Genomic DNA, 23,421 nt, shown 5'->3' with positions numbered 1-23,421 from the left:
AGGATAACACACAGGGTAAGCAGGTCACAGACCAAAAAGGCTAGGAAAGAAGAGTCTGGAAAAGGAAGATACATGGGAAAATAAGGGCTTTGAAAAGCTCCCAAATATACCAGGGAATCTAGAAGGACACCACATGCCCAGGACTGGATGCATACTCAGAAATGACCCTAGAAACTCCAAGCTTTCACCTCTGGCTGATCTTTAGGCTTGTAGACTCATATAGCAAGCCTATATGAAAAAGGAAAGATCCCAAATCAATGACTTTATTTTAACCTTAAAGAACCAGAAAAAGAACAAACTAAACCCAAAACTAGCAGAAGAAAGGAAATAATAGAGATTAGAATAGAGATAAATGACATAGAGAATAGGAAAACAATAGAATAAATATAAACAAAGTTGGTTCTTTGAAAAGGTCAACAAAACTGGCAAACCTTCAGCTAGACAAAGAGAGAAGACTCAAAACTTATTAACAAAGCTACAAAAATCAAAAGTGTGGTAATGACATACAGCTAGACATATAGATCAATGGAAAAGAATCCAGAATGACCATACATCTATGGTCAATTAATTTTGAACAAGTATTCCAAGATCATTCCATGGGTAAAGAATAGACTCTTTAACAAATGGGGCTGGGACAATTGGATAGCCACATGCAAGATAATAAATTAAATCCCTATCTCATACCTTATACAAAAATTAATTCAAAATAGATCAAAGACTTAAACATAAGAGCCGAAACTATAAAACTCTTTCTTAGAAGAAAATGCAGGGGTAAATCTTCAAAACGCTGGTTTGGGAATGGTTTTTCAGATATCACATGATACCAAAAGCAAAAGTAATAATAGATAAATTGGACTTCATCAAAGTTTAAAATTTTTGTGCATCAAAGAACACCATCAACAAAGTGAAAAGATAATCTACAGAATGGTTAAATATACTTGGAAATCATATACCTTTTAAGGGTCTAGTGTCCAGAATATATAAGTATTACAACCCAACAATAAACACACAACTCAATTTTAAAACGGGACAAAGGATCTGAATAAACATTTCTCCAAGGAAGATATAAAATAGCCAATAAGCACATTAAAAGATGCTTAATATCATCAGTCATCAGGGAAATGCAAATCCCACAATGAGATACCACTTCACACCCACTAAGATGGCTACAATAAAAATGTCAGATAATAACAAATGCTGGCAAGGAGCTGGTGAAATCAGAACCCTCATATACTGCTAGCTGAAATGTAAAATGGTACAGCCACTTTGGAAAATAGTCAGCAGTTCCTCAAAAAGTTAAACACAGTTACCATGTGATATAACAATTCCATTCCTGAGTATATATAATACCAAAGAATTAAAAACAGATGTTCAAATACTTGTACACTAATGTTCACAGTAGCACTGTTCACAATAGCCAAAAAGGAAAACAAATCAAATTTCCATCAATGGATGGCTGAATGGGTAAACAAAATATACCATATCCATACAATGGAGTATCTTTCAGCTATAAAAAGCAATGAAATACCGATACATGCTACAACACGGATGAGCCTAGAAACATTATGCTAAATCTAAGAATACAAGCACAAAAGGTCACATATTATATGATTCCATTTATACAATAGATTGAATTATCCAAAATAGGTAAATCCACAGAGACAGACAAAAAGCAGGCTGGTAGTCTCCACGGGTTGAGGACAGGGGAAATGAGAAGTGATTGCCTAATGGACAGAGTTTTCTTTTGGGGGGATGATAATGTTTTGGAACTAGATAGTGGTAACGGTTGCACAACACTGTGAATGTATGAAGTGCCATCAAATTGTACCCTTCAAAATAGTTAAGATGATGAATTCTATTGATATGTTATATGTATTTTACCACAATAATAAAAAAAATTTTTTTAAGGCAAATTGTAGAGTCAGGGAGATCTGAGTTAAGACTTGGCTCCACACTCTTGCTGTGTAACCTTGAACAAGTCACATAAACACTTTATCGTTCCAGTTCCTCATCTTAAAAATAATACGGGCTTCCCTGGTGGCGCAGTGGTTGAGAGTCCGCCTGCCGATGCAGGGGACACGGGTTCGTGCTCCGGCCTGGGAAGAACCCACATGCCGCGGAGCGGCTGGGCCCGTGAGCCATGGCCACTGAGCCTGCGCGTCCAGAGCCTGTGCTCCGCAATGGGAGAGGCCACAACAGTGAGAGGCCCACGTACCGCAAAAAAAAAAAATAAGGACAACAGCAGCACCTACCTCAAACTATGCCTTAATGAGGATTAAATGAGAGAGTATACAGCAATATAATTAAAAGGGTATGGCACACAGATAGAACTGAATGTTAGTACTATAATTACCAATCCTTTCTATCTTATGATATTTACCTGTTCAGCAAATTTCTAATACCATACTAATAAAACAATAAGAAAATCACTAGCTGCAAAGACTCTGAGCATCTCAAGGCGGCAAACCAATAAAAGATGAAATGAACGTGAATCTAAGTTACTGCGTGGAGCAGAAACTCCCTATCTGTCCAATCTCCCCTAACCAATCCACGTTAAACTGTAACTTGACCAAGTAATAAACGTTTACTGTATTAACCATTAAAACTTCAGGGTTTACCTATTGCAGCAGCTAATCATATTTACCTTAACTAATACATGTAATCAAGAATGGATGTTATGTGTTGAAAATATACTGTATCTGTTAATAGGCTACTCAGAAAATAGACTGCAGGACTGGAAAGAAACAGCGTGAGCTAATACTTAGTATTGTGAAACATCCCCCCATATTTGTCCTCCCTCACTCCAGCTTAATAAGCAGTAACTGAAAGGCCCTTCCCTCAATCTTTTAAAAGGTTTCGGATCCCCTTCCTCCCCCATACAGAGTACCTGACCACATCAATTGCAGCAAATTGCCATTTGTTTATTGGACCTCTTACACCAGCAGCTCCTGTCTTAACTTCTTCATCCCCAGTGCCTATACTTTCAGCTGTAAGTGTGCATGCAGCTATCAAGAGGAAGAGGAATACAAGGAATTAGCTGAGATTATGTAAGAGGAGTCCTTAAGGTGAATGCTGGATGGAGCTGCATCTGCTATATGCTGTGGACCTGTGCTTTCCATCTGTTCTCCTCCTCCCTTTGCCCAGTACCGAGACCCTTGGACACAGAACAGACTAGGTTTCAGGCATGCATTTTTATAAGTAGGTTACCTTTTATTTATTTATTTTATTTGTACTTTATTTATTTCTTTTATTTGTACTTTGCTGTTGTTTAATTTTAATGTTTAAAATTCAGTAAAATTGTTCTGACTTCATTATACTTATTAAGACCATCTTCTATTATACTCCAGCAAATGATACTGGTTATGTTACAATAATAAAATGAACATATTCATGTAAGTAAAAAACTGAGTCAATCTTAAGAAAAATATTAAGTAAATAACAGTAATAGGTAGTATTTCCATTTGGCAAATATGTGAAGGTAGTCCATGAATTACTAAGTTTCAGAACTATTAGCACAGTTGATAGAAGTCTGTAGGTAAAAGCAGGAAAGCAAAGTAGAGGAGGTTTAAGAGCACAAATTTCCATATCCAACATGATATGGAGTTATCAGATACTCTATAAGTGAGAGTCAAGATACAGAGTTTTAACTGTAATACTTTGAGAGGGAATCAAAAAATAAATTTTATAAAGGGTAGATCAGGGAGAAGTAGTGGCAAAGGAGTATAAAGTAACAATTTAAAATTTCCATCTTCCATAGTAGCTAATCAATATGTACTGTTTATAACTAATAAATGAAAACAACTAAAAGCAAAGGTCTACATCTGTTTGAGAAGACTGCTGTGAGCGCTAACAGGCAAGTTTTCCTTTTCATGTTAAACTTTCATATGTTGTTTAAACTGTTCTCATCTGCATTTTATCTTTTGTAAGAAGAAAAAAATCACACAAAAAGGTAAAAAAATCATATTTATTAAATAAGTAATACTGTTTTATTCAGATACAAACCATACTTGATAAATACACAGAGAGTACAAATAATATTCGGCAAATTATCCTTTTCTAGCAGATTTTTGTTGAAATGAATACACACAACATTTTATTTTAGTATACAGAAACATGAACTAAGAATATCAGGAAATTCATTCCTATTGTTTGAGTACCAGTCTAAAAAGATTTATTGTAATAAAAAAGCAAGAGTAAAATATCTTAACATTTTAAAATAAATTTGAAAATATTTTAAATATGGTTACTTACTGGGATTCTGTGAGCCTCCAGTTTTACTTTCATTCATTTTACTAGGAAAAATAAGAATATACAATCAGCCATTTTAATTTTAAAATTCTCAAATTATCCATTTTAATTAGATTTAGGCAGTGTATGATTACAAATACGTTGCATCATTTCTTACTCTAGTACTTAATTTCCTCACCTTTCCAAATCTAAGACCAGTAATTCTCAACAAGGGTGGTAAATTCTGGGGACAGTGTTGAAATTGGAGGGAATGTTTTTTAGTTATCAAAAAGATTAAGATGACTACTGGCATTTATATTGGAAAGGAGCCAGGACTGCAGGACATACCAGGAACAGAGACCTACACTTTCTAATTTCTAGCAGTTTCACAAATCTATTGAAGAAAATTCCATAAACACACGATAACAGTCCTTCACCTAGAGTAAACATAAACATTTTAACTTATAAATAATATTTAGTTAGTATCCCAACAACACAGATTTGTATTTGAGATCCAATCTCTCCAGCTTCTAATTTCTTACCCCTCTCTCCTGTGCAGATGAATTGCAACTACTGCTTACTTTTAAGTTTACTGTAATTCAGAATAATGATTGAGTTCCAAAATATAGGTAACTTACACGGTTATAGACTAATTTTGCTTTATAAGGAAATCACAATTTCTATGGGGCTCTGTCTTCTCCTACTCTTTCCCTTCAAACTATCGATACAAGGACCCAAGGCATCTCTCTTGGTTGCACAGTGAAATGAAGTTCTGTCTAGATCTTTATAATATATGTATAGACACCTATGCTATTTAAAGAAAGGTACCTGAAGTTTCTTACTTACTAGCCTCAGAACTCTGTACTACACAAGTGCTTTCTCATCTTTACAACAGAAGAGAATAAAAGTGAACATCAATCTCGCATGTCACAAAAAAAGTAACATAGGAATATATAAAGTACCATGCTGAAAAGGCTCCAAATATCACCGGCTACAGGATGATCATACGAACGCTCTCCAGTGCTATCGAAACGCGAACGGAAAAGGTTTTTCCTATTTGTACCAATCTAATAAGTATTCTATATAGTTTTGCAAAGTGTACTAATATACAGTATTCCACATAGACCAATGGAACAAAAATAAAGAGCCTAGAAACAGACCCAGACTTTTCCAGTCACTTGATTTTTAACAAAGGTACCAAAGCAATTCAGTGACAAAAAGAAAAGTCTTTTCAACAAATGATGCTGGAAAAAATGGATCTCCAAATGGAAATCAAATGAACCTTGAGATTCACACTTTACACCATAAATAAAAATTAATTTCAAGTGAATCACAGACCTTACTGCCAAAGCTAAAACTATAAAAGTTTTAAAAGAAAAAGTAATGCATTATACTTCATCAAAACTAAAAGCTTCCACTCATCAAAAGATACCATATAAATAAGGAAACACAAGCTTTAAATGATACATTACACAAGATGGACTTAATTGATATTTATAGGGCATTCCATCCAAAAACAACAGAATACACATTTTTCTCAAGTGCTCATGGAACATTCTCCAGGACAGATCATATCTTGGGTCACAAGTCAAGCCTTGGTAAATTTAAGAAAATTGAAATTGTTTCAAGTATCTTTTCTGACCACAACACTATGAGACTAGATATCAATTACAGGAAAAGATCTGTAAAAAATACAAACACATGGAGGCTAAACAATACACTACTTAATAACGAAGTGATCACTGAAGAAATCAAAGAGGAAATCAAAAAATACCTAGAAACAAATGACAATGGAGACACGACGACCCAAAATCTATGGGATGCAGGAAAAGCAGTTCTAATAGGGAAGTTTATAGCAATACAATCCTATCTTAAGAAACAGGAAACAACTCGAATAAACAACCTCACCTTGAACCTAAAGCAATTAGAGAAAGAAGAACAAAAAAACCCCAAAGTTAGCAGAAGGAAAGAAATCATAAAAATCAGATCAGAAATAAATGAAAAACAAATGAAGGAAACAATAGCAAAGATCAATAAAACTAAAAGCTGGTTCTTTGAGAAGATAAACAAAATAGATAAACCACTAGCCAGACTCATCAAGAAAAAAAGGGAGAAGACTCAAATCAATAGAATTAGAAATGAAAAAGGAGAGGTAACAACTGACACTGCAGAGATAAAAGAGATCATGAGAGATTACTACAAGCAACTCTATGCCAATAAAATGGACAATCTGGAAGAAATGGACAAATTCTTAGAAATGCACAACCTGCCAAGACTGAATCAGGAAGAAATAGAAAATATGAACAGACCAATCACAAGCACTGAAATTGAAACTGTGATTAAAAATCTTCCAACAAAGAAAAGCCCAGGACCAGATGGCTTCACAGGCGAATTCTATCAAACATTTAGAGAAGAGCTAACACCTATCCTTCTCAAACTCTTCCAAAATATAGCAGAGGGAGGACCACTCCCTAACTCCTTCTACGAGGCCACCATCACCTTGATACCAAAACCAGACAAGGATGTCACAAAGAAAGAAAACTACAGGTCAATATCACTGATGAACATAGATGCAAAAATCCTCAACAAAATACTAGCAAACAGAATCCAACAGCACATTAAAAGGATCATACACCATGATCAAGTGGGGTTTATTCCAGGAATGCAAGGATTCTTCAATATACGCAAATCTATCAATGTGATAAACCATATTAACAAATTGAAGGAGAAAAACCATATGATCATCTCAATAGATGCAGAGAAAGCTTTTGACAAAATTCAACACCCATTTATGATAAAAACCCTGCAGAAAGTAGGCATAGAGGGAACTTTCCTCAACATAATAAAGGCCATATATGACAAGCCCACAGCCAACATCATCCTCAATGGTGAAAAACTGAAAGCATTTCCACTAAGATCAGGAACAAGACAAGGTTGCCCACTCTCACCACTATTATTCAACATTGTTTTGGAAGTTTTAGCCACAGCAATCAGAGAAGAAAAGGAAATAAAAGGAATCCAAATTGGAAAAGAAGAAGTAAAGCTGTCACTGTTTGCAGATGACATGATCCTATACATAGAGAACCCTAAAGATGCTACCAGAAAACTACTAGAGCTAATCAATGAATTTGGTAAAGTGGCAGGATACAAAATTAATGCACAGAAATCTCTGGCATTCCTATACACTAAGGATGAAAAATCTGAAAGTGAAATCAAGAAAACACTCCCATTTACCATTGCAACAAAAAGAATAAAATATCTAGGAATAAACCTACCTAAGGAGACAAAAGACCTGTATGCAGAAAATTATAAGACACTGATGAAAGAAATTAAAGATGATATAAATAGATGGAGAGATATACCATGTTCTTGGATTGGAAGAATCAACATTGTGAAAATGACTCTACTACCCAAAGCAATCTACAGATTCAATGCAATCCCTATCAAACTACCACTGGCATTTTTCACAGAACTAGAACAAAAACTTTCACAATTTGTATGGAAACACAAAAGACCCCGAATAGCCAAAGCAATCTTGAGAACGAAAGAAGGAACTGGAGGAATCAGGCTCCCTGACTTCAGACTATACTACAAAGCTACAGTCATCAAGACGGTATGGTACTGGCACAAAAACAGAAAGATAGATCAATGGAACAGGATAGAAAGCCCAGAGATAAACCCATGCACATATGGACACCTTATCTTTGATAAAGGTGGCAGTAATGTACAATGGAGAAAGGACAGCCTCTTCAATAAGTGGTGCTGGGAAAACTGGACAGCTACATGTAAAAGTATGAGATTAGAACACTCCCTAACACCATACACAAAAATAAGCTCAAAATGGATTAAAGACCTAAATGTAAGGCCAGAAACTATCAAACTCTTAGAGGAAAACATAGGCAGAACACTCTATGACATAAATCAAAGCAAGATCCTTTCTGACCCACCTCCTAGAGTAATGGAAATAAAAACAAAAATAAACAAATGGGACCTAATGAAACTTCAAAGCTTTTGCACAGCAAAGGAAACCGTAAACAAGACCAAAAGACAACCCTCAGAATGGGAGAAAATATTTGCAAATGAAGCAACCGACAAAGGATTAATCTCCAAAATTTACAAGCAGCTCATGCAGCTCAATAACAAGAAAACAAACAACCCAATCCAAAAATGGGCAGAAGACCTAAATAGACATTTCTCCAAAGAAGATATACAGACTGCCAACAAACACATGAAAGAATGCTCAACATCATTAATCATTAGAGAAATGCAAATCAAAACTACAATGAGATATCATCTCACACCAGTCAGAATGGCCATCATCAAAAAATCTAGAAACAATAAATGCTGGAGAGGGTGTGGAGAAAAGGGAACACTCTTGCACTGCTGGTGGGAATGTGAATTGGTTCAGCCACTATGGAGAACAGTATGGAGGTTCCTTAAAAAACTACAAATAGAACTACCATATGACCCAGCAATCCCACTACTGGGCATATACCCTGAGAAAACCAAAATTCAAAAAGAGTCATGTACCAAAATGTTCATTGCAGCTCTATTTACAATAGCCCGGAGATGGAAACAACCTAAGTGCCCGTCATCGGATGAATGGATAAAGAAGATGTGGCACATATATACAATGGAATATTACTCAGCCATAAAAAGAAACGAAATTGAGCTATTTGTAATGAGGTGGATAGACCTAGAGTCTGTCATACAGAGTGAAGTAAGTCAGAAAGAAAAAGACAAATACCGTATGCTAACACATATATATGGAATTTAAGAAAAAAATGTCATGAAGAACCTAGGGGTAAAGCAGGAATAAAGACGCAGACCTCTTAGAGAACGGACTTGAGGTTATGGGGAGGGGGAAGGGTGAGCTGTGACAGGGCGAGAGAGAGTCATGGGCATATACACACTAACAAACGCAGTAAGGTAGATAGCTAGTGGGAAGCAGCCGCATGGCACAGGGATATTGGCTCGGTGCTTTGTGACAGCCTGGAGGGGTGGGATGGGGAGGGTGGGAGGGAGGGAGACGCAACAGGGAAGACATATGGGAACATATGTTTATGTATGACTGATTCACTTTGTTATAAAGCAGAAACTAACACACCATTGTAAAGCAATTATACCCCAATAAAGATGTTAAAAAAAAAAAAAAAATTAAAAAAAAAAAAAAACTAAAAGCTTCCACTCATCAAAAGATACCATATAAATAAGGAAACACAAGCTTTAAATGATACATTACACAAGATGGACTTAATTGATATTTATAGGGCATTCCATCCAAAAACAACAGAATACACATTTTTCTCAAGTGCTCATGGAACATTCTCCAGGACAGATCATATCTTGGGTCACAAGTCAAGCCTTGGTAAATTTAAGAAAATTGAAATTGTTTCAAGTATCTTTTCTGACCACAACACTATGAGACTAGATATCAATTACAGGAAAAGATCTGTAAAAAATACAAACACATGGAGGCTAAACAATACACTACTTAATAACGAAGTGATCACTGAAGAAATCAAAGAGGAAATCAAAAAATACCTAGAAACAAATGACAATGGAGACACGACGACCCAAAATCTATGGGATGCAGGAAAAGCAGTTCTAATAGGGAAGTTTATAGCAATACAATCCTATCTTAAGAAACAGGAAACAACTCGAATAAACAACCTCACCTTGAACCTAAAGCAATTAGAGAAAGAAGAACAAAAAAACCCCAAAGTTAGCAGAAGGAAAGAAATCATAAAAATCAGATCAGAAATAAATGAAAAAGAAATGAAGGAAACGATAGCAAAGATCAATAAAACTAAAATCTGGTTCTTTGAGAAGATAAACAAAATTGATAAACCATTAGCCAGACTCATCAAGAAAAAGAGTGAGAAGACTCAAGTCAATAGAATTAGAAATGAAAAAGGAGAAGTAACAACTGACACTGCAGAAATACGAAAGATCCTGAGAGATTACTACAAGCAACTCTATGCCAATAAAATGGACAACCTGGAAGAAATGGACAAATTCTTAGAAATGCACAACCTGCCAAGACTGAATCAGGAAGAAATAGAATATATGAACAGACCAATCAAAAGTACTGAAATTGAAACTGTGATTAAAAATCTTCCAACAAACAAAAGCCCAGGACCAGATGGCTTCACAGGCAAATTCTATCAAACATTTAGAGAAGAGCTAACACCTATCCTTCTCAAACTCTTCCAAAATATAGCAGAGGGAGGAACACTCCCAAACTCATTCTACGAGGCCACCATCACCCTGATACCAAAACCAGACAAGGATGTCACAAAGAAAGAAAACTACAGGCCAATATCACTGATGAACAGATGCAAAAATCCTCAACAAAATACTAGCAGACAGAATCCAACAGCACATTAAAAGGATCATACACCATGATCAAGTGGGGTTTATTCCAGGAATGCAAGGATTCTTCAATATACACAAAACAATCAATGTGATACACCATATTAACAAATTGAAGGAGAAAAACCATATGATCATCTCAATAGATGCAGAGAAAGCTTTTGACAAAATTCAACACCCATTTATGATAAAAACCCTGCAGAAAGTAGGCATAGAGGGAACTTTCCTCAACATAATAAAGGCCATATATGACAAAATCCACAGCCAACATCTTTCTCAATGGTGAAAAACTGAAACCATTTCCACTAAGATCAGGAACAAGAGGTTGCCCACTCTCACCACTCTTATTCAACATAGTTTTGGAAGTTTTAGCCACAGCAATCAGAGAAGAAAAGGAAATAAAAGGAATCCAAATCGGAAAAGAAGAAGTAAAGCTGTCACTGTTTGCAGATGACATGATACTATACATAGAGAATCCTACAGATGCTACCAGAAAACTACTAGAGCTAATCAATGAATTTGGTAAAGTAGCAGGATACAAAATCAATGCACAGAAATCTCTGGCATTCCTATACACTAATGATGAAAAATCTGAATGTGAAATCAAGAAAAAACTCCTATTTACCATTGCAACAAAAAGAATAAAATATCTAGGAATAAACCCCCCTAAGGTGACAAAAGACCTGTATGCAGAAAATTATAAGACCCTGATGAAAGAAATTAAAGATGATACAAATAGATGGAGAGATATACCATGTTCTTGGACTGGAAGAATCAACATTGCGAAAATGACACTACTACCCAAAGCAATCTATAGATTCAATGCAATCCCTGTCAAACTACCACTGGCTTTTTTCACAGAACTAGAACAAAAAATTTCACAATTTGTATGAAAACACAAAAGACCCCGAATAGCCAAAGCAATCTTGAGAACGAAAAACGGAGCTGGAGGAATCAGGCTCCCTGACTTCAGACTATACTACAAAGCTACAGTAATCAAGACACTATGGTACAGGCACAAAAACAGAAAGATAGATCTATGGAACAGGATAGAAAGCCCAGATATAAACCCACGCACATATGGTCACCTTATCTTTGATAAAGGAGGCAGGAATGTACAGTGGAGAAAGGACAGCCTCTTCAATAAGTGGTGCTGGGAAAACTGGACAGGTACATGTAAAAGTACGAGATTAGAACACTCCCTAACACCATACACAAAAATAAGCTCAAAATGGATTAAAGACCTAAATGTAAGGCCAGAAACTATCAAACTCTTAGAGGAAAACATAGGCAGAACACTCTATGACATAAATCACAGCAAGATCCTTTCTGACCCACCTCCTAGAGTAATGGAAATAAAAACAAAAATAAACAAATGGGACCTAATGAAACTTCAAAGCTTTTGCACAGCAAAGGAAACCATAAACAAGACCAAAAGACAACCCTCAGAATGGGAGAAAATATTTGCAAATGAAGCAACTGACAAAGGATTAATCTCCAAAATTTACAAGCAGCTCATGCAGCTCAATAACAAAAAAACAAACAACCCAATCCAAAAATGGGCAGAAGACCTAAATAGACATTTCTCCAAAGAAGATATACAGACTGCCAACAAACACATGAAAGAATGCTCAACTTCATTAATCATTAGAGAAATGCAAATCAAAATTACAATGAGATATCATCTCACACCAGTCAGAATGGCCATCATCAAAAAATCTAGAAGCAATAGATGCTGGAGAGGGTGTGGAGAAAAGGGAACCCTCTTGCACTGCTGATGGGAATGTAAATTGATACAGCCACTGTGGAGAACAGTATGGAGGTTCCTTAAAAAACTACAAAGAGAATTACCATATGACCCAGCAATCCCACTACTGGGCATATACCCTGAGAAAACCATAATTCAAAAAGAGTCATGTACCAAAATGTTCATTGCAGCTCTATTTACAATTGCCCGGAGATGGAAACAACCTAAGTGTCCATTATCAGATGAATGTATGAAGAAGATGTGGCACATATATACAATGGAATATTACTCAGCCATAAAAAGAAACGAAATTGAGCTATTTGTAATGAGGTGGATAGACCTAGAGTCTGTCATACAGAGTGAAGTAAGTCAGAAAGAGAAAGACAAATACCGTATGCTAACACATATATATGGAATTTAAGGAAAAAAATATGTCATGAAGAACCTAGGGGTAAGACAGGAATAAAGACACAGACCTACTAAAGAATGGACTTGAGGATATGGAGAGGGATAAGGGTAAGCTGTGACAAAGCAAGAGAGAGGCATGGACATATATACACCACCAAACGTAAGGTAGATAGCTAGTGGGAAGCAGCCGCATAGCACAGGGAGATAAGCTCCGAGCTTTGTGACTGCCAGGATGGGTGGGATAGGGAGGGTGGGAGGGAGGGAGACGCAAGAGGGAAGAGATATGGGAACATATGTATATGTATAACTGATTCACTTTGTTATAAAGCAGAAACTAACACACCATTGTAATGCAACTATACTCCAATAAAGATGTAAAAAAAAAAAAAGTGAATTATGTATGCCACACACTGGGAGAAAATATTTGTAAAAGATGTGTCTGACAAAGACTTATACCCAGAATACATAAAGAACTTTTACAATAATATAAAGGAAACATTTAAAGAAATGGGCAAAAGACATGAACAGACACTTCATAAAGGAAGATATACAAATGGCCAATAAACAAATGAAAAGATGTTCAACATCATTAGTAATTAGGATGATAAAAATGAAAGACTATGAAAGACTATTTTATACCTATAATAATGGCTAAGATTAAAAAGACTATCAACACGAAACATTGGACAGGATATGAAGCAACCGGGGAACTCTCATTAACTGTTGATGTGAATAATCAACAATAATCAAAATGGAATAATCATTTTGAAAAGTTTTAGTAGTTTCATAGAAGTTAAACATATATGCCCATGAACCTAGCCTTTGATGTAGGAATTTCACACCCAGGTATACATCCAAGAAAAATTAAAAAATATATAGACAAAAAACTTTATACAAAAAAGTTCATAGTAGCCACCTTCATGATACTCCAAAACTGGAAGCCTAGAAGTCCATCAACAGGAAAATGGATAAACAAACTGAAGTATATTAATAAAATGCAATACTACTTAGCAATGAAAAGGTAACAAGTGCTGCAAGATGCAACAAAACAGATGAATCTTATAAATATGCTAAGTGAAAGAAACTGTACACTCTTCTTATCCACATCATTCCATTCATATGAAGTCCTAGGATAGGCAAAACTAATCTATCATGAAAAATATTAGAACTGTGCTTGTCTCTCAAGTGGGAAGAAGACTGGAAATGACTTAAGTAAACTTTCTGAAATATCCTACTTTTGCTAAGAGGATGTAAGTAAGCAACTTTGATAGAGAGAAGAAATCTCGGTTTCTAACGGAGGTACAGAACTACAGATAAGAGCTTTCTGAACACAACATTCCTCTTCTTCCTTTTGTAGTTTTCAAGGAAACACCCTAGGCCCACTTCGTAGCTCAGATCTGATGTTGCCTCTTTCACACACAGCCTTGGCTTCGCTTTGACCCCATTAAAACACTACTTCATTTAAATTTCACATCAATGCCACCCTTCTCCAACATGTTATAAGAAATCTATTTTACCCTTTGCTCGGTGCGAAGCCTTGTGGTTCCTCGGGTCAGGGACCTCTCTCACTGCAATGAGTCAACAAACCTAACCTTATCAGATTACAGATTTATCCCCGGTGGTTTTAGGCTGACTAGGCTAGGAGAGGTGAAAGAATACGGCAAATGTCACAAAACATAAATAATCGGTGAACCTGTCTAAAGGGTATATAGGAGTTCCTTTCACTATTCATATAACTTTTTTCTAAGTTTAAGATTATATCAAATTAGGGACTTCCCTGGTGGCGCAGTGGTTGGGAGTCCCCCTGCCAGTGCAGGGGACTCGGGTTCAGGCCCTAGTCCGGAAGGATCCCACATGCCACGGAGCGGCTGGGCCCATGTGCTACAGCTGCTCAGCCTGCGCTCTGGAGCCCGTGAGCCATAGCTGCTGGGCCTGCGTGCTGCAACTGCTGAAGCCCATGCGCCTGGAGCCTGTGCTCCACAGTGGAGGAGGCCACCACAGTGAGAAGCCCACGCACCGCAACAAAAACCCAACGCAGCCGAAAATATAAATAAATTATTTTTTTAAAAAAAGATTACATCAAATTAAAAGTTACCCTTGAGGGCTTCCCTGGTAGTGTAGTGGTTAGGAGTCCACCTGCCAATGCAGGGGACGCGGGTTCAAGCCCTGGTCTGGGAAGATCCCACATACCCTGGAGCAACTAAGCCCGTGCACCACAACTACTGAGTCTGGGCTCTAGAGCCCGAGAGCCACAACTACGGAGCCCACGCACCTAGAGCCCGTACTCCGCAACAAGAGAAGCCACCGCAATGAGAAGCCCGCACACCACAATGAAGAGTAGCCCCCGCTCTCCACAACTAGAGAAAGCCTGTGCACAGCAACAAAGACCCATAGCAGCCAAAAATAAATAAATTAAATTAATTAATTAAAAGAAAAAAAAAGTTATCCCCGAATCAGATAATGTTCTAAAGATATTACAAAATTCATATTTTTGACTGGTTCACATCAGCTTTCTTACTAATCCACAGCATCTGAAATAAAACTTTTGTTGCTAAATCCTGGTGATGAATTTCTTTATTTCAATCAACAGTCTCCAAAACAAAACTTCAGGAAAAAAAAATTCACATATTTTTAGTTGGATTTTATCATTTTTTTTCTTTCCAGTACATGAATTTTAAGACTTCCTAAGTGGAAGAAGGAAAACAATGCTAGGTAAGTATATATCTCAATAACAGCCCAAGTCTTAACAACAGTCTTGGTCTTAGAAATAATATCAAAGCATTCCCCTCTTCCTTGAGAAATCATTAATAATTTAATGAAGAAAGCTCCAGGAAGCCACTATCAAGAGGTATTCTGAGTCTCTTGCACTGCTTACCTCCACTTGGTCAGTGACACTCAGTTTGATACTCCTCCCCCTTCAAAAGGTGGAGCCTGATTTCCTTCTCCTTGACTGTGGCTGTGCTTAGTAACTTCCACCAAAAAGCCTGGCAGAAATGACAAAGTGTAACTAGGTCATAAAAGGCATTATAACTTCCTCCTTGCTCTCTGTCATGATCACCTGCATTGGTGGAAGCTGGCTGCCACGTCATTAATGCTTTCTTTTAAGGTTCTCCTTGGAGATGTCTACTTGGCAAAGAACTGAGGCATTTACCCATGTCACACGAGTGAGCCGTTTTAGAAGTAAATTGTCCAACCCCACTCAGGCCTTCATAAGACTGCAGCCTGGCTGACAGCCTGAGAGCAACTTCATGGGACACCCCAAGGCTAAGCTGCTCCCGAATTTCTGACCAACAGAAACTGTCAGATAATAAATGTCTGTTGTTTTAAGGCACCAAGTTTTGGAGTGATTTGTTACACAGCAATAGATAACTAACACAATAAAGTAAGCCAAACTCCCTCTCATTCTAGCTGGGTGGCTGTTCTAACAGTTTTTTTGGTAGGATCCTTAGGATTTTCAATAAATAAGGTCATGTCATCTGCAAACAGACATTTTTACTTCCTCTTTTCCGACATGGATGCCTTTTTCTTGCCTGGCTGCCCTGGCTAGGACTTCCAGTACTATACTGAATAGGAGTGGAGAGAGTGGGTACCCTATCTTGTTCCTGATCTTGCAGGAAAAGTTTTCAACCTTTTACTGTTGAGTATGATGTTAGCTGTGGGCTTGTCATGTACAGCCCTTATAATGTTGAGGTACATCCCTTCTATACCCAATTTGTTGAGAATTTTTATCATGAAGGGATGTTAAATTTTGTTAAACGTTTTTCCTGCACCTTTTGAGATGACTTTGATTTTTATTTCTCCTTCCATTAGTGTGCACACAGGGATAAATCCTGGTTGATCATGATGTATGATCCTTCTAATGTGCTGCTGAATTTAGTTTGCTAGTGTTTTGCTGAGAATTTCTGCATCTATACTCATCAGGGATATTGGCCTATAGTTTTCTTTTCTTGTAGTGCCTTTAGCTGGCTTTGGTATCAGGGTAATGTTGGCCTCAAAAAATGAGCTTGAGAGTTGAACATACACTTCAGAAAAGAAATAGGACATGGCCAACAAGCAAATGAAAGAAGGAACACTGAAAAATTCTCAAAAATGTAGGGATTAAAAAAAAAATGTAGGGATTAAACAACACAATCTTAAACAAGAAAAAGAGGGAAGAAAAAACCACAGGGAAATTAGAAAATACTTAGAGACCAATGAAAATGAGAACATAACATACTAAAAATCTACAGTATACAGCGAAAAGTGATCAGAGGGAAATTTATATCTGTAATGTAGACACTGAAATAGACGATCCCAAATCAATAACTTAACTTTATACCTCAAGGAGCTAGAAAAAGAAGAGCAAACTAAAACCAAACCTAGTAGAAGGAAGGAATTCATAAAGATTAGAGTGGAGATAAATGTAAAGAAAAGAAAAACAAGAGAGTAAAATCAAAAGTTGGTTCCTTAAAAAGGTGAACTAAATTGACAAACCTTTAGCTAGACTAGTCATTTGACAAAATCCAACACTCTTTCATGATAAAAAATACTCATCAATCTAGGAATAGAAGGCAACTTCCTCAGCATGATAAAGAGCATCTTTGAAAAACCCAGCTAACATCAAACTCAATGGTGAAAAACTGAAAACTTTCCACATAAGATCCAGAGCAAAACAATGATGTTCACTCTCACCATATCTATTCAACATTGTACTTGAAGTTCTAGCCAGAACAATTAGGCAAGAAAAGAAATAAAAGGCATCCAAACTTAAAGCAAGAAGCAGCTCTTCTTGCAGAAGCCATGATCTTATATGCAGGAAATCCTAATGAATTCATAAAACACTGTGAGTTAATATACAAATTCAGCAAAGTGGCAGGATGCAAGGTCAACACACAAAAAATCAGACAAATTTCTACACGATAGCAAAGAACAATCCATAGAGAAAATTAAGAAATCCATTTCGTTTACAATACCATCAAAAAGAATGAACTACTTAGGAATAGATGTAACAAAGAGGTGCAAGAATTTGTACACTGAAAGCCATTAAATATTGCAAAAAGAAATTAAAGAACCTAAATAAATGGAAAGAACTCTGTTCATGGTTGAAAGACTTAATATTGTTAAGATGGCCATACTCCCCAAAGCAATCTACAGATTCAATGTAATCCTTATCAAAATCCAATGGCCATTTTTGTAGAAATGGAAAACCTGATCCTAAAGTTCATAAGAAATTACAAGAGACCTTGAATAGTCAAAACAATGTAAGAAGAAAAAGTTGAATGAATCATACTCCCCAATTTGAAAACTTACTACAAAACTACAGTAATTTAAAAAAGGTGGGATGGGACTGGCATAAGGAAAAACATAGAGAAAAAGTTAAGAGTCAAGAAATAAACGCATACATATACGATCAATTAATTTTCAACAAGGATGTCAAAACCATTCAATGGAGAAAGAAGAGTCTCCTCAACAAATGGTGCTGTGACAAGTGGGCAGCCTCATGTAAAGGAATAAAGTTGGACCTCTACCTCACACTAGATACAAAAATTAACTCAAAATGGATCCAAGATTTAGTATGTAAGAGTCAAAACTATAAAAATCTTAAAAGAAAACATAGTATTATGTAAATCTTCATGACCCTGGATTTGGCAACAGTTCCTTATGTATGACACCAAAATCATAGCAGCAAATAAATAAATAAGCTGGACTACGTAATCAAGACAGTGAAAACACAATCCCCAAAATGGAAGAAAATATTTGAAAATCATATACTTGATAAGGATCTAATATCCAGAATATGTAAGAAACTATTAGAATTCAACAACAAAAAGACAAATAACAGAACTTAAAAATAGGGAAAGGATCTGAATAGACATTTCTCCAAAGAAAATATTTAAATGGTCAACAAGCACATGAAAAAATGCTCAACATCATTACTCCTGAGGGATATGCAAATGAAAACAACAATGAGAATACCACTTGATGCCTGCTAAGGTGATGATAATTTTTTAAAAAAAGGAAAATAAGCACTGCAAAGGATATGGAGAAATTGGAACCCTCATACATTGCTAATGGGAATGTAAAATGGTACAGCTACTATGGACCAACAGTTTGGCAGTTGCTCAACACATCAGAGAGTTGCCACATCACCCAACAATCACACTAAGTACAGGAATTCCCCACTTGTCGAAAGTTCCCTCTATGCCACTTCACTTTTACAAAAGGCCTATGTTAATACCTGTTTTTGCTAACCAAAGAAATCAAAAAAAAGATTTTCACCTTTATAAAAAAAGATAATTACTTCTTCACTCTATGCCATTTCAGCCTACAAAAGGTTCCACAGGAATGTTCTACTTTCAGATGGCTGCGGAAACCTGTACTTACTGAAAAGATTTGAAAACAGGTATTCAAACAAAAACTTGTACAAAGATGTTCATAACAGCATATTCACAATAGTTAAAAAACTGATACAACTCATCTGTCAACTGATTAACAGATATACAAAATGTGGTATATCCATACAATAGAATATTATTCTGCTATTAAAAAATATGTAGTACTGATTTATGCGACAACATGGATGAACCTAAAAACATACTAAGTAAAAGAAGCCAGAAACAAAGGTCAGATATTTTATAATCACACTTATATGAAATATCTAGAATAGGTAAATCCATAGAGACATAAAGCAGATTTGTGGTTTCTAGGGATGGCGAAATGGGAAATGCGAAGTGACTGCCTAATGGGTATGAGTTTTCCTTTTGGGGTGATGAAAATGTTTTGGAACTAGATAGAGGTGATGGTTGCCCAACACTGTGAATGTACTAAATGGCACTGAATTGTATACTTCAAAATGGTTAATTTTATGAATGTGAATTTTATTACAATAAAAAAGTTAAATGGACATCTACCATATGATGCAACCAAGAGAAATAAAGGCATATGTTCACTGTACACAAATGTCCATAGCTGCTTTACCTGTAATAGCCAAAAACATAAACAACCTAAATGCCCATCAACAGACAACTGATAAAACAAATTGTGAAATATTCATATAATGAAATACAATTACTAAAACCCACTGAACTATATACTCTTAAAATGGGTTAATTTTATTCTATACTATTATATTACCAGACAGATGTTTAAAAGTTAACAACCACCATTAAAAAATAAAAATATTTATTTAAATTAAAAGGAAAAGCACCAGGTAAGAAGCTTGTAAGTCACCCCTCCATCCTAACAGCAAGAGCTGAAAAGACTGAAAAACCAACAACACTTCTTGGATCTGTAAGAAGGGAGAACACAGCAAGCCACTGCCTCCAAGACTGAAGAGAAAGGTGAATACAGGGAGTCACAGCTTACCTGAGCAGTTACCAGCTGAAACTGCTGTTGGATCCAGCACTGCAGTGGGAAAACCTGAACTATAATTGACTAATTGATTGCTGGAGGCTCAGTGTGGAAAACTTTGAGAATTAAAAACTCAAGGGGCATCCAATCATGGGGCCTCTCACAATACTGTGAGATTTATCACCAGGAACTCGAGGGTCCACAGTAAATATCAGAGAAAAATCCCCTTGTGATTTTGGCAAGGGGAGGGGAAAAGGTGCCATTTTGAAATACATCAAAGCACTCTGTTCTTCTTAATAAGGCCTGCCCTCAAGAGAAACTAGTTAACCAGAGCCTAAGCTGCTGGGGTATTATCAGAGCCTAAATGACCCAGGAAAAGGAAACACCCAACTCCAGCATAATGTAGCCATCCCACGTAAGAGGGGAGAAAAAAGCTGAGATACTTGTAAACTTCAAAGTCCAGAGGCATAGGCTCACAAAAAGACTGAGACTTAAATCACAGGACTATAAAACACTTCCCCTTCTTCCACACCTTACCAACATGGTACTAATGGCTTATTTACAACAATTCCTTTTACTCAGTACCTCATGTCTGGCTATCAAGAAAAAACCTACAAGACATATCAAAGAGCAAAAAGCACAATTTGAAAAGGCAGAGCAAACATCAGAACCAAACATGGCAGGGATGTTGGATTTATCAGAACAGGAATTTGAAATTATGATTAATATGCTAAGGGCACTAATGGATAAAGTAGACAATACACAAGACCAGACAGGCAATGTAAGAAGAGAAATGGAAATTCTAAGAAAGAAATGCTAGAGATCAAAAATACTAATGGAAATGAAGAATTGTTTGATAGGATTACTAGTAGATGGGACAAGGCTGAGGAGAGACCTCTGAACTTAAAGATAACTCGACAGAAACGTTGAAAACTAAAAAGCAAAGAGGACAAAAACTGAAAAAAACAACAGAATATCCAAGGACTGTAAGACAACCACAGACAGTGTAACAAAAGTGTTCTAGGAATACCAGAAGAGAGAAAGGAACAGGAGAAATATTTGAAACAATAACAAATTAATGTCAGGCACCAAACCACAGATCCAGAAAGTTCCAGAAAACCAAGCAGGATAACTGCCAAAAAACTACACCTAGGTCTATCATTTCAAACTACAGAAAATCAATGGTAAAGAAAAAAATTCTGAAAAAAGCTACAGGGGGAAAAAAAAATCTTACCTATAGAGGAACAAAGGCAGGAATTACATCCAACTTTTCAGAAACAATGCAAGCAAAAAGAGAGTGGAGTGAAATATTTAAAGCTTTGGGGGGTGGGAGGGAGGAGAAAAACCAACCCAGAGTTCTGTATTCTGTGAAATTACCTTTAAGAAATGTAAGAGAAATAAAGACTTCCTCAAACAAAAACTGATGAAATATTTTGCCAGTAGACCTGCCTTGCGAGAAATGTTAAATGTTCTTGAGAGAGAAAGAAAATGATATAGATCAGAAATTCAGATCTACATAAAGTATCAGGCAAAGAATAAGTAAAGGTAAAATAAACTGTTTTATTTTTTTATTCTTAATAATGAGTTAATAGTCTATTCAAAATAAAAATAGCACCAATGTATTTGATTATGTATTAGTTGTGTACTGCAAACTCTAGGGCAACCACTAAAAAAAGTTAAAAGAGTATAACTGATATCTTAAGGAGAGAAAATCATATAAAATGCTCAGTTAAAATCACAAAAAGCAGGGACTTCCCTGGTTGTCCAGTGGTAAAGAATCCGCCTTCAAATGCAGGGGACACAGGTTCGATCCCTTGTCTGGGAACTAAGATCCCACATGCCGCGGGGCAACTAAGCCCATGCACACCACAACCACTGAGCATGCGCACCTCAACTAGAGAGCCCTGGTACCGCAACCTATAGAACCCACACGCTCTGGAGCCCGTGCACCACAACTAGAGAGAGAAAACCCACAGGCCACAACTAGAGAGAAGCCCACACACTGCAACGAAGAGCCCACGTGCCGCAACAACAAAAAAAGATTCTTGGGCTTCCCTGGTGGCGCAGTGGTTGAGAGTCCGCCTGCCGATGCAGGGGACACGGGTTCGTGCCCCAGTCCGGGAAGATCCCACATGCCACAGAGCGGCTGGTCCCGTGAGCCATGGCCGCTGGGCCTGCGTGTCCGGAGCCTGTGCTCCGCCATGGGAGAGGCCACAGCAGTGAGAGGCCCGCATACCGCAAAAAAAAAAAAAAAAAGATCCTGCATGCTGCAACAAAGATCCCACATGCCACAACGAAGACCCAATGCAGCCAAAAATAAATAAATGAAAAGACAGATCCTGTTTAAAAAAAAATTATGAAAGACAGAAAAAGAGTAGAGACAGATATAGGAACAAAGAACAAGGGTAACAAATAGAAAACAGTAACAAATATGGTAGTTATTAATCTAACTATATCAATAATCATTTTGAACGTCAATGGTCTAAATGCACCAATTAAAAGACAGATTTAGGGCTTCCCTGGTGGCGCAGTGGTTGAGAGTCCGCCTGCCGATGCAGGGGACACAGATTCGTGCCCCGGTCCGGGAAGATCCCACATGCCGCGGAGCGGCTGGGCCCGTGAGCCATGGCCGCTGAGCCTGCGCGTCCAGAGCCTGTGCTCCGGCAACGGGAGAGGCCACAACAGTGAGAGGCCCGCGTAGTGCAAAAAAAAAAAAAAAAGTAAAAGACAGATTTAAAGACGAAGACCTACTAGAGAATGGACTTGAGGATTCGGGGAGGGGGGAGGGTAAGCTGGGACAAAGTGAGAGAGTGGCATGGACATATATACAGCATCAAATGTAAAACCGATAGCTAGTGGGAAGCAGCCGCATAGCACAGGGAGATCAGCTCGGTGCTTTGTGACCACCTAGAGGGGTGGGATAGGGAGGGTGGGAGGGAGGGAGACACAAGAGGGAAGAGATATGGGGATATATGTATATGTATAACTGATTCACTTATAAAGCAGAAAGTAACACACCATTGTAAAGCAATTATACTCCAATAAATATGTTAAAAAAAAAAGATTTGTCAGAGTAGATAAAAAAATAAGACCTAACTATATGTTGTCTCAAGATGTCCACTTTATACATAGATTAAAAGTAAACAGATGGAGAAAATATACCATGCTAACATTAATCAAAAGAAAGCAGGAGTAGCTATATTAATTTCAGAAACAGCAGACTTCAAAGTAAGGAAATTTATCAGGAATAAAGAAGGACATTACATAATGATAAAGGGGACAATTTCCCAAGAAGGTATAAAATACTTAACATGTATGTACCTAACAACAGAATG

The 23,421-nt window shown here is 36.9% G+C and overlaps 1 protein-coding gene across 5 annotated transcripts in view; it reads right to left on the bottom strand.

The window, feature by feature from the left end:
• Positions 1-23,421, bottom strand: part of G2E3 (G2/M-phase specific E3 ubiquitin protein ligase) — a 71,298-nt gene that overhangs the window by 40,202 nt on the left and 7,675 nt on the right. For 4 of the 5 annotated variants that reach the window (XR_004039027.2, XM_030854703.3, XM_030854710.3 and 1 more), the window contains exon 2: positions 4,252-4,292. Coding sequence is in view for 4 of the 5 variants with exons in the window: in XM_030854703.3 (XP_030710563.1) it covers positions 4,252-4,292 (41 nt within the window). In the remaining variant the exon portion in view is untranslated. Of the gene's footprint in view, positions 1-4,251; positions 4,293-15,632; positions 15,742-23,421 lie in introns of those variants that run through there. The other variant, XM_060294696.2, reaches the window with a different exon arrangement.

Source organism: Globicephala melas, chromosome 2 (genome assembly GCF_963455315.2).
Source record: "Globicephala melas chromosome 2, mGloMel1.2, whole genome shotgun sequence".
Lineage (NCBI taxonomy): Eukaryota > Metazoa > Chordata > Mammalia > Artiodactyla > Delphinidae > Globicephala > Globicephala melas.
This window is presented reverse-complemented; position numbering and strand designations above follow the sequence as displayed.